The following is a 13,087-nucleotide window of genomic DNA, read 5'->3' on the forward strand; positions in this document are numbered from 1 at the left end:
GGGCGGCCCGCAGCCCGGCCGCCTCCCCTCCGGCCTCGGGGGTGCGCCGAGGCGGGGCCGGTGGCCGTCGGCTGCCCGGGCCGGAGCCCGCTGCCCTCGCCGAGGAATCGCTCCCTCGAGCTGCTCCCGGCAGGTCCGGGTCCCGCTCGCCTCCGCCCCAGGGGCGGGAGGTGCCCATCTCCTTCACGGAGGGTTCAGCCACCGTAAGGCCTAACGCAGGACCGCGCACAGCAAGATTAAAAAATCATTTTGATTATTTATTTCTGTTCAACTTGTGACAAGAGGTTCCTCCCCCCAGCTTTTTTTCTGTTTTAAGGTGCAGACATTCATTTATTTTATCTTTTATTTGCTTAAAGGAACAGCTGAGATTTACATGTTTAAGAACCAAGAAAAAACCAGAATGCCATAAACTAATATTGCAGAAAAGCTAATGCTTTGAAAGGTGACAAGAAGGAAGCACTATGCAACTGAAAAAAAAGAGTTTATGAAGAAAATTCAGAACTTTATTGGTAAGTAAAAGGTTTAAGAAAAGTACAGACAAGAACTCTGGAAATTATTTTTTTAATGCTAGTTTAGCTTGTTACTTTTCAGGTGAAACATGGTGAATTGACTAGAAACTGTCTTACCATTTCTTCATATCTATATACACATGTGGAATAAAGGTATTTTCATTGTCCATGTTCTGTCTCCATCCACATCCAATCTTTTAAAGCTGGTAATTCAGCTCATACAAACACAGGACTAGAAGTGACCGGCAGCAACGCTAAATCCAGTCCCTTGCTGTTCGATGCTGTTCAGACCTGCTTTACAGAGAAGAACTACCACTTTAAATGTTCACCAGATGTATTGCAAGAACTGCATGCTGTGCAGGCAATGCCTATGACTGCCCTGTAGTGATGGTGTTCCTAAAATTTAATTTTAAGTCCACTGTTGGTAAGTCCCAAGAATGACAGTTGAGCACAACATTGACACCACCTAGTTTTAAGTTGTAAACAAGTCCTAGTTGTCTCGGGCCTTCAACTAACTGCTCTGCAGTAACAGAGACTGTGAGAAGTAAAATTCAGAGCTTTACTCCACATCTCCAGTCCCTTATCTTGCTCCCTCCCATGCCTACGACACCGCTTACCTTCTTTCTCTGTGGAGCCTGGCAGGTTGCCTGCTCCGCAGAACAACCACACACAGAGCCCTGGAGTGCAGATCTTTTCTAAAAAAGGCAGAGTTCATTTGGTCTTGTCCTACTTTGGGGACAGGAACAGGACATAGCATTGTTTACTAGTTATGAAATGTTTGGAAGCTGTTCGTCTTTATTTTCCTTCTCTAAAGCATGAATGCAGCTCTTCCAGGCTTCTACAGCTGTGGATATTGTATATGCCTTCACTTTTGAGAAACAAACGAGTACCACTTAAAAATGTCAGGCCAACATTTTGAAAAAGATGAAAATAGCACATATGGAGGGGGAACATGAGTCTAAATGAAACACAGTGGCAGTTAAACTGTAATCCACGGCAAACTTAATTACTACTCTATAATATTATAAGAGGGGGGAAGTCTACAAACATTTTGAGAGAAGTGACCTGAAGGAAAAAACTGAGAACAGGCAAACTGAATGACACTAGAATCAACCTCTGATAGATTAAAGACATGCTAGAAAAACATAAGAACTGGTAAAGCACTTGAGCTGAATGAAGTCCATGAGGATGTGCAAATATTACTGTCAGAAAGTATCAAATATTTTATATGAGCTCTAAAAGAGGATGTAATACCTTGTTAAATCAACTGGTACCAACAAGCACTCAAGCCTTCCTTCAGTTTTGAAAGAAAAGTTATGAACTTTAAATTAGTTACAGATGGGGAACAAGCTTCTCTGAATGTAGCTTAATTATGCTTCCCAGCTAGAGGATGATAGTATGGGGAAAAAGAAAATACTAACACCTGCAGGATGCTGGGGGTGGGGGGAGTACAGGCAATTGTCACCTGTGGACAGTGAGGTGTAACAGGAGCTGGACTGTACCAAATACTGTAATGAGCCAGTATCTCTGTAGCTCCATGATTCTCCAAACTTATTCAGATGTATTTTTTTTTTTTGTCAGAACAAATGCCAGATGGATAGCATAAATGCTTTATAGTGCCTAATTTTAAGCATAAATTAAGCAGTACTGTGTGTTGATTTGATCCATTTGTGGGAGAAGATTACTAAAAAGTGTCAATGTAAAATCCTTGCAATTCGCAAGATTCAGTTCAGTTCAAAGGCTGGGAAGGATATTTGTTAATCTCATACTCAGCTTTTTAATGGAACACTTCAGAAAAAAAATGGCCACAGAATATAACGTTTGCAACACTGAAAAAGCTGCATACTAAAATAATTTGTTGGGTAAAGCTTGTGCTGTAAAGGAGTGCCCACCTTATGAGATATATACATGATCGCCATAATTATAATCAAATTGGTTGTCAGTAGAATAAATAATGTTGGTTTGTATCATGGGTGGTCAGAGATTAGTGTCTCTGCAGTTTTGACGGATGAGAGGAGAGGGAGCATGCAGCCTAGTGGCGTGCACCTCACATATGCATAAGGCCCCTAACATCTTGCAAGCCAACAGTGATGGCACAGTCATGAGCAAGATGGGAGTTAGAAGGAAACTCTATACACTTCTATAAAGCCATGGCAGGACTTTTCTCCTAACGGAGGTAAAGTGCTTAGACAAAAGAAGAAACTACAATACCTTGGAAGGATGCTGTTGCTAATGATGTTTTCAGCAACTCAACACAGCTGCATCTTGCAAATGGTGGGAGCCGATTATCAATGCTCTGTAATAAAATGTCAATAAAACTGAAAGTTCAATTCCCTAATTTCGAACCCGTCTCTCCCTAACATACAGACTGGAGACACAATCAGCCACAGATCAGAGCACTGTCTTTCATAAAAATCAGGATGTTGAAGTGATCAGCCAAGAACATAAGGTAAGAGGGAACAAAACGTACGCAATGCTGGTCTATGCCTGTTGTATAAAATGACTTTAAGAGGGTATTTCCTGAGACCACACTTGCAATGAATGTTGAGAGAAAATAACCAAAGCAAAGATAAATACACGCTATATGGACAGGATGTTGCCAGAGCTTCACATAGTCAACCTATGTCATTGTCTCTTAAAAGAGGCTACAGGAAGGCTGTAAAATTTGATGACCTTGAGTAGGGAATCGCAGAAAAGAGGAGAATTTTCTAAACTGCTGATATAAAACCACTTCTAATCTTAATTAGTGAAGAAAGTGCCACTCCTTTTATTGCTCATTAGATAGGTAATTTTTGTCCATTTAAATTAATGGGTTATTATTTCTCCTCAGTCTTCCATCTCAGGGTGGTTTTTTTTTTTTTAAATTACAATTCTGCCTTTTCAGGGTCCAACAGTGTTTTGAACTGGTGGGTCAAGTTTAGGAAAAGATGTATTAAAAATTTTTGGTGGTAGGAATCCAGTATGTTGTCTGGGTACCAATACTGGATAAACAGTGAGAATATCAACATAATAGTGAATTTGCTTCCTTGCTTTGTTACGTAAATACAAGTTAACTCTCTTTATTCTGGGAAAAAAAGTGTTGTGTATGCATTTCTGTTGGACTGCCACTGCTCCTTTTAGCTGCAATGAGAATGGAATACATTTTTAATTCACATGATTGAGGTTGGTGGACCAATTTTCCCTAAGGGGCCTGTCACAGTAGGACAAATCTAAATTTTAGACCTGGTGTGTTTTTACCACTAAAAACCTCAGAGCTAAGCTAAACATTCACTTTTTTTTTTTTTTTTTTTAAATTTGAATGCAAGCCACTCCACACAATGCATGCAACGCAATTACTTTACAACACTTCAGTGGAATTATAATAGGGAGATTACCTAACTATAAACAAGCATGACAAATATTATTCTAACTTTAATCCTGAAGACAGCTACAGGACAAAGTAAACAAACTATTCATGGAAGGCATACTTAGCCTTGAAATGCTGCTCCAGTAATCTAAGAGATAAGGATTGTTTGTTATTTCTTTAAGGTGCTTTTTAAAAAAATCTTTTTAGATGGAGTTTTGAGTAGTATAGTAACTTACCAGTTAAATAATATTAGAAAATAAATATCACAGCAGATAATGGGACCTCGCAGGTGGGACACTTGGCTGAAAGGCTGAACGTTCAGGGTCTGTTCTCAATGGCACCTCCTGGTCTGCTGCCATTTCAGACACATCATCTGCACTTTGAAGTAGCAGCTGATTAGGAGGGGCCACAGATATTTAAGACTACCTCCAGGACCCACCATTACTGATGAGCCTCCACGTCAAGCCCCTTCTCCCCGCCCCTGTCTTTACACGATTGTGTTTTCTTATTTTCCTCATCTACATGAGCAGTGAGTACATTTTCTTTGCCTTTGATCATTAAAGTCCATGCTTACTCACTTGAGCTCAGCGACCACTGTCAAGTGGGTAACACACACCCTCAGTCTGGTTTCTGAAGCAGACTCTCAAGTTATTAAAAAAACTAAACGTTTTAGTTATTAAAAAACCTAAATCCTACCTGATACACTGATTCTACAGACAGGATTAAGTTTAAAAGCAAAGTGCCCGAAGTGCCCACCTATTTCCACACGACTTCTGCAGGTCAGTGCCGGGGGTCATACAGAGGAAGGTTGATAGTAACACTGCCAGCTATCTTCATCTCAGCCAGTTCTAGAAATCTTAGGTGCCACTTTTTATAAGAAAGATAAAAATGGGAGTTTTTTTAGCATGAGTCTCCAAAATGTAAGTTATATCCAAAAAAGGCGGCTCTATTTTGTTTCTCCGGCTAATGCAGACTAGGCTTAACTGTGGGCCCAACAGTAATGCATTTAAATTAATACCAAAGCTCATTGCTTCAAAAAGTGCAGGAACTAACACTAAATTTGCCAAAATATGGAAAATGAAATAGATTGAAGTTACTCCCAAATAAGACATCTAGACGTATATTCGTGACTAAAATATATATCCCCCTATCAGCTAAAAAGGCCCCACCAAATCACTATGAATTGCATTACTGTTAAACCATTAAAACCATGAAATTACAGCTAAATTATAAGCCTTTTGTTTTCTTCATGAGTTAGGAACGTTCTTAACCGAAACAATTCAGCACTGAGTGGTCTTCTTAAGGTCTTGCTCTTGCTGCAGTACTTGTTCATGGGATCAGTTTCTCAAACGAAGACCCAGAGGTGAGGCGGTAGCTGCGTTGCTCAGTGTTTCCCGGCCAGACGCAGGAGCAGGCGGGGACAGGTGAGCAAGGCCAGCCTCCTCTGCCTGCAGACCACCACCACGCAGACACCGACACCACGACCCATTTTGGGTCCCGCAGCCCGTGTGTTGCCTTGCCCTTCCTTCCACCGAGAGCCCGCTCTGCCCCTTCCTAACGCCCAGGGGCGTTCCCGTGAGGTGAATCACCCACCCGCGGCGGCTCACACACCCGGCGGCCTCCCCACCCTGACGGAGGGGGGCAGGCAGCCGGCGGCCTGCTGCGACAAGCCCTCCCGCCCAGGCCCTGCCGGCCCCCCCCCCCCCCGGACAGGGGGGACTCGGCCCGGGGGAGCCGGCGGCCGGCAGGGCAGCACCTGCCCGCGTCCCCCGCACGGGGGCGGCCGAGCGGGCGGCTCTCCCGCGGCCTGCCAGCCCAGGCGCGCCCCCGGCGCCCGGCCTTGTGTAAGCGCCGCCGCGGGGCGGGCGGGAGGCGGGCCCGGCCGCGGCAGGCCGCCCCGCTCGGCAGGGCGTGGGCCGGCGGTGGGGCTGCCGGGAGCGGGGCGCCCCCCCCTGCCGCGCCGTCCCTGGCAGTGGGAGGGCGGACCGGCGGACCGGCTCCGCTCGCCGCGTCCCTGCCCGCGCCCAGCCCTGCGCGGGGGGAGCCGCCGCCGCCGCTCGCTCTTTGTGGCCGCGGCGCCCGCCTCACCGCGCCGGGACGCCCGCCGCGCCTCGGCGGCCCGGGAGGTCGCTGCTGTTGCTGCTGTGGCGTAGCCGGGAGGGGTTGGCGGGGAGGCGAGCCCCGGCGCAGCGGCAGCCATGGGGCTGCAGCCCCTGGAGTTCAGCGACTGCTACCTGGACAGCCCCTGGTTCAGGGAGCGGGTGAGAGCCCACGAGGCCGAGCTGGAGAGGACCAATAAGTTTATCAAGGAGTTGCTCAAAGACGGGAAAAACCTGATCGCCGCCACCAAAAGTGAGTGGAGGGGTGCGGCGGGGGAGACGCCGGGTCGCGGCGGGGGCGGCTCGGGGCCCGGCCCTCGCAGCCGCTCGCCCGGCGCCGAGAGGCTTCGCCTTGGAGCCGGCGGCGCTTGCTTTTGTGGCAGCGAGTTTTGCGCTGGCTTTCTCCAGCCTCTCCCTTGGGTCCGCCACCAGCCGCTGTGGGGACATAGGTCCTCTCCCAGCCTTTGGCCGTGGAGAGGGGATACGGGATAGCGGCGGTAGCGCCGGCAGCAGCGCCGGGTAACTCCATTTCTTGCAACGCCTGTTGCATCTGCCCGGTCTCTTGGCCGGGCCTGGCTTATGTGTTTGGCGGTGCCGAGCCCGAGGTGAGCTGCGATGTTAAATCCGCTGAGAACTCCGTTTCAAGTTTTACCGGTGCGTTGCAAGCTGAGCGTCTGTGAATTGCATATCTCAACATAACGATGTGCCTGTATATGCATTTGTAGTCTGTGAAGAGGCTGCTGAAAACACCCCTTTGTCAAAATTTTAAATATGTTCGGGATTACCAGATTTACAGTTCTGTGCTGACAGCACTAGTTACCGGTTCTATGTCTTTGACCTCTTAAAATGTGATGGTGTTCTTTAATTCTGCATTTTACTCATTAAATATACATATATATATATATATTTCTATATTTATGGTTAGCTATGCTGTGGTTTATGTGGGAATCACGTTATTTTCCTTGAATGACCATGTGAATGCATGTTCTTAGTGTAGTATTGTAGTAATATGATTTCTTCCATTTAACTTAAAATAGAGTAGTGTAGTCTCCTAAACATCTAGTAGGATGATTGACTATACCAATTATTCAGATAAAACACTAGCACAGTGCTCTGGCACTGTTCTCAAAAGCGTACTGCATCTTTGGTATTATGGAAAACTTCTGAAGGCAGGGAACCAGGCTTTCTAGATATTTCCCTTAAAGTAAACTGAGAGGAATTTGGCCAGTGGTTTGAGCAGAGTCACTGCCTGGATATGGTGAGGGTTTTAAAAACTGAGATAACTCATTTTGTGCAAATAAAGAAACATTCTTTCCTGTTTTTGTCTCTGTTTGATGTGCCTGCGTAAAAAAAAAAGGTAGAAAATGCCATAACAAATCTCACGTGTTTGTAACTCTCATTCTTTAGCTAGTTAATATTTAGTTATTGCAAATCATGTTCCTTGAGGATTATTTGAAATCTGTGACTTGAAGAGTCAGTGTAAATCATCTTAACTTGGAGTGCAAACTAAAAAAGTGTCCCTAAACTTGGATAAGAACAGTAGAGGGAAATCATTCCACTTTGCTTCTATTCCTCAAGCATCTAGACAGTATTTTGGTAACTGCCCCAAACCCGTGGTTTCTCATGTACGGTTACATATATGTTACTTAATTTGAAAGTGTGGAGCTGCTGGTGGTGAGGAAAGCCCTAACTCCTATGAGGCTCCTATCCACAGCAGAATCCCGTGCTGATAACTTTGGCTCGGTGTGTAGTGCTCAGCGCGCTTGCTGTGTGTGGTGGGAGCCAAGGGAGTCAGTGTGCCAAGGAGAGCCACCTGGCCTGAGAGTGCTTGATGAAATGCTTAGGGCTAGCCCATGAGAAATATTTAAAGCTATCTGAGATCCTGCCCGGTGTTCAGGTCTAGGCAACTCCTTCCCCTATGAGATGACAGACAAATTTTCTTCTTGAGTTTAGGTGCTGTACTTTCTTCTAACAAAGATCTGTGCTTCAGCATACTTGTTTGAGAAGTGGAAACAGAGGTTAGATCCTTCCTTACACGTTTCAGGTTTCTGCAGTTGTCTTTCCCCTTTAGAGTGCCCTGCATGAGGGGTTTGAAGCTGAGTCGTCTTCCTCTGCCGCTGGTGAAGCGGTGCCACTGTTCAACAGACGTTAAAAGACAAATTGAACCAGAGGAAACACAAGGAGGAGTTAAAAGCCACTAACCCCCCAGTGGTTGGGGTATTGGTCCTCCGTGTGTTTTCAGAAGAAAACATTGGCATCTAAATTCTTTGAGGAACCTGATTCATCTGCTGTCAGGAAACCGAATGGGATTAATATTTGTTCCAAAAACCAAGCTCGAGAAGTGGTCTAGACGCAGAGCTAGCTATTCACCTCTGTCAAAACTGCATTTTTTTGCACAAAGACTGGCTTGCTGCAATCTAGAGAATGTGATAATAAAGCAGGGCATTGCGAGAGCTTAGGTGACTACCTCTTAGACGACAGCTGATTACAATTTTTGGAAAATTGTTTTAGTCTTTTGAACAAAAAAATGTCATCTTAATAATACTTAAACTATTTCTGTGTTTCTAGAACCAAGTAAATTACAAAATTTACATCTGTTTTAATTGATGTGTAAGCATAATAAGCTTTCCTGAGTGGGCTACAAAATATAAAATGTAGCAGGCGCACTATTGTTCTTAAGTTTGTGGGAAATGAAGTGACTGCAATAGAGACTGCTTGCGTTTCCCTCCCTTAGTGCTTTCCTTATTTCACTTGTAAAGCAGCGGCTTACAAGAAATGTCCCGAGGATTCTTTAGGTGTGAATAACTGATGTGATTGAATAAATCCCACTTCCTGCTTGACAGCCAGCCTTGTAAATGACTTTGATGCTGCCTGCAGTGGGTTACATCTTGAGAGGTGGTAAGCAGGTACTGCTACCACTCCCTCTAATCACCGGAGTCACAGTGTCTCGCAGGACAAACTTTGGCTTCTTTCCATTTGTCTCTTCAGTTGTATGGGAGTGTATTTTCCACCCAAAACTCAGGACTATACTGCTTAAAAAAAGAAAAAAGGAGGTATCTTTTATATTCTGAAATTGTTGAGTTTCCAGTATGAAGCATACTTCAAATGTATCTTTACACTTCTAAGTTTCAGTTGTTTCAAGAATCTGATAGAAAGATAAACAAGACTGACTCAAAGCTGTCTCGTTTCCTGTCTAATGGTTTGAAGCACCGAGTTGTGTAGTTCAAGCTAAATATTGGAAGAATGAATAAACAATAGGTGGTTCTTTCTTTTCTTATGACGGTTAAATATGTTAAAAAGGAGTACAGAAAGACAATTTTTTTCCACTGTTAGTGGTCAGTAAATACAAGCAGTATACACATACGCCTTTTAAAATAGAAATGCAATATTTCTTAGGGGATTCCAGTTCAGTTAAACAAGTGAGGATCAAAATAGTTTATAAATAACTTCTGGATGGAATTAGTTGTTCTTCTGTTGAGAGAAACTGAATTTAAAGGTGCCTGATTGGAGAATCCTTCTTCTGAAACGTGAAAGGAACTTGAGAGGTTTAGTTCCGAGTTCTTAAAATCTGCAAGATGAAAATTATTGGAAGCTAAAGAATACACTGGATAAATACTACGTATTTGCTTCTGAATTCTTCTCCCTATGTTGGTCCAGCTCTTGGTCTCTTGACGAGTGTGAGATTTGTTTGGGATTTTTGAAGGTATTTTTTTGGAGGCGATACTTTTCTGTAAACGTATGGCAGGAGCTGCCACTTTTTATGAGACCTCAGGGTGGAGTAGGAGGAGTCAGCGTGAGCCTAGGTTATGGCCCTGGGCATCTCATGGTGGGGGTTTGCAAAGGGTACTTGTGAGTGTGTGCTCACAGCTATTCCAAGCGCCTCGAAGCAGAGCCTCCCATTCTTGGATTTAGGCTCGGATCAGAGCAGAATTCTGTTTGGTCAACGGCAGTGACTTTGTAACGGGCTGATGAAGACAGAAGATGGAGAAGCTGGGAAGCAGAAAAGTTGAGTTCCCTAAGAGGCTTTTGAGGGGTGGTCTGTATGCAGTGCCCATCTAAGGGAAGCCTAGACAAAGTTTGATAGGGAAGGGTGCCCCACATGGGCCTCGGCTAAAATGCATCATAAAGCCTTTCATCAAGTCAGGATCATCTACTGCCACGTGGGCACCACGGTATTCGAATACTCTTACCGCTTATACTAGAACGCAGAGCAGCCACCTTCCTCCACTGGCACCCTGAGGAACTTGCTACCCAGTGGCCCCATGTGCGTCTTTCACTGGGGTAGACCTGTCCCTCATTACGTTGCTGTCTCTGTTTCGGCTGAGAGCAGGATAATTCCTCCTGTACCCTAAGGTTTTGGGTTGTGAGCTCAGTTCTGTGAGGTCTTGGCCATTGTATTTGGTGCAGCAGAGGAGGAAACCAGACACCTTCCCTACCCAGTGCTGGTCTCTGCAGGCGGCTCAGTGTGCTCAGGCTTCTGGTGACTATTTTTTATTGCTAGTTTTGTTTTATGTTTTTTACAGAAGAGTTATTCCTTGTAGTCTACCAGACAGAATACAAAACAAGAACGGAATTTCTTTTATCTGTAGAAAGGGTTTGTTGGAATATGAAGAGTTACTGGTAATTGTTACTGAAGAATGGTGGTTTACTCCAGGGAGTATTTCTGCATTCATGAGAAAAAAAAGTAGTGAATTCTCTTTCCTTTCCTCTGAGGTGTTATTAGTCACTGGTCATTTACAAGTTTGCCATCAAGAAGTTAAGCAGAATGGGAATCTTGTTGGCAATGGGAATAAAGCCATTCCCAATCCCATCTCTGACCTAGTAGAATAGGCTGAGTCTTTCTTTTAACAAAGTTGACTGAAACCCAAGACCCAATGTGATGTCTGAGTTGGCCAAACCCTTCTTTTTCTTGGCTGGTTCTCTTAGTGTGTGGTGGTGGTTGACCTCAGATACTGGCCTGGGTAGGCCTTTGGTCTGACCCGGTATGGGTATTATTATGTAACTGTAAAGGCTGTTGTAATCCACATAATAACAGCATAAAAGCCACTCGGATCGCTTGAGCCACGGTGCCTTTTTTTCTTAAGCACTAATTGTCCATTTTTTACAGCTTTCCTTAGTATAATCTGCACTTACGAAACCACTGAGCTGAACATATGCGTGCCAGCTCTCAACATCTTAGGAATTTTCTGCAGCAGAAATGTTCTACTGACGCTCCAGTACATGTCAAAGAAGTAAGGTAAAACAGTTAATTTGGGACTCATTAATAACTTCTAGAAAAGAAATGGACATTCACTAAAGATTTAGAAAGAATCCAAAGACCAAGTGAAAACTAATGTCATTCTTACTTAACAAGGGGAGGGGAGCAGGGAATACTGCGAGAGGGCCTTGGTTGAACTCGTGTGCAAAGTTTCCTAAATCAGCAGTGATTAGTTAGGACTATCTTAGATAGTTAGACTATCTTTGATTAATTCACCCTGAATTCAGTGAGAGCTGTAAATTAATAAATCTTCACGTTTAGCGTTTTAGAAAGCCATTCTAGTTTTCAATTAGTACATCAAAAATGAGCTTTATTTCTGTTATAAGGCATGCTTTAGGTGTGATAACAGTAAGCAAATAAATGCTCTAAGTGAACACTCGGAGATTTAAACTTGAAATATACTCTGCTAGGGCACAGTTAGATAAAAATTACTGCTAGGGCAGTGCTAGATCCTGTATCGCAAAGGCTACTGAGCAGCATACACCTTTTAAAAAAAAAAAACCTTTCTGTTGGAATTCAGCTCAATAATGGAAACATTGGAAAACTAAGGCAAACAGGTACTTTGGGGCCCATCTGATACAGCTTTCCCTTAAGAAAGACCTGCTTATAACAACATAATAGAATGTTGCTCTTCCCTTCAAGATAATTGCCACAGCCAGGGCCTAATTAACTAAGAGTACTTTTCTTTCTGCTTGTAGATAAAGTTGCTTCTGTATAAGGATCAGGGAAGTGCTTTCTTTTAAGAAAATACTCTGCAGAGCATTGCATTTAGCTCCACCCGAAGTAAAGCATTCATTACTGTGTCAGTAGCTATAAAAAGTGTCAAGCTCATTCTGTGGAGGATGCCAGTTTGTCATCTTGAATCACATCTTTTCAGCTTGGATTACTAACTAGCTCCATTACCTTCTTTGTCCTGTAGATGTTCCACTGTTCACTTCTTTTCTGTATTAAAAGTAGAGCATTGTGCTAGTGAACTAGAAGATGTAATTTCAGAAAATATGAATTTTCATGAGTTTACATGGATTTTCTCAGTGATAAGAGATGTGACAGGCTGTTGTTGAAGTGATGCTGTCTTTTAATCGTTTGGGGGAAATATGTCGTTTTTCAGCTTTAGATAAACTGTAAGTGGTCATTAAAGAGGACATCAGTGATTAGTGTCATTGTCAGTCTTCAGGACAAAAACAATAGAAATAAGTAGAGTGGTTTGTAATTTTTAGAGTTGTCGTCTGGTAGATCATGTTGGAAAGATTTTTTCCTGATATTTTTCTTTTTTAAAGACAAGCATTTTAGAAACGTAGTATTGAATGTTATGGAATTTGAATCCATCTTAAGGAGTTGGAAAAAAAAGCATGGATTTGCCCTAAAGTCTGTAAGGTGCCAACACCTGCTTGCAATTAAAGAAAAATAGACCCACTGCTAAAGCTACAGGTGTATGCTGTTCCTAAAATTATCCTATGCTTGCCAGCTCTGTATTGCAAAAACGTTGCAAATTTTAACAAGCAGAGCTTATGACACCAATACCAGTTCTCAAGTCAGTCTAAAATCAACTTCATACTCTTTAGTGAGGCAGAACTTCTCTTTCCGATCAGTACAGATTTTTTTTATAAGGGGGCAAGGAGGGGAGATGATCTGCTCCAAAGTGCTATGTTTTTTTTTTCCTGACGTACAGCAAGAGGAGTGGCGTGCAGGCCAGGCGCTGTGCCCTCACTTTGGACAGGGAGCGCTTGGAAACATGTTTTGGAACGGCACAGAAGAACTGCCTCCCACTACTTCTCTCCTCCTCCCCAGCTGTTTTTTAACATTACGTAATTAATATATGTGGTTTACATTGGCTTTAGTGCTTTTGTTTCACAATACCAACTTCAGTCACTACTGC

At 43.6% G+C, this 13,087-nt stretch overlaps 1 protein-coding gene across 1 annotated transcript in view; it reads left to right on the forward strand.

The window, feature by feature from the left end:
- The first annotated feature begins 5,990 nt into the window (after positions 1-5,990).
- Positions 5,991-13,087, forward strand: part of ARHGAP10 (Rho GTPase activating protein 10) — a 153,772-nt gene continuing 146,675 nt past the window's right edge. The window contains exon 1 of the mRNA XM_082316377.1: positions 5,991-6,207. Within this exon, the coding sequence (XP_082172503.1) occupies positions 6,054-6,207 (154 nt within the window). The 5' untranslated portion in view covers positions 5,991-6,053. The remainder of the gene's footprint in view (positions 6,208-13,087) is intronic.

The sequence above is a fragment of the Platalea leucorodia genome, assembly GCF_965183815.1.
Source record: "Platalea leucorodia genome assembly, chromosome: 6".
Taxonomy (NCBI): Eukaryota; Metazoa; Chordata; class Aves; order Pelecaniformes; family Threskiornithidae; genus Platalea; species Platalea leucorodia.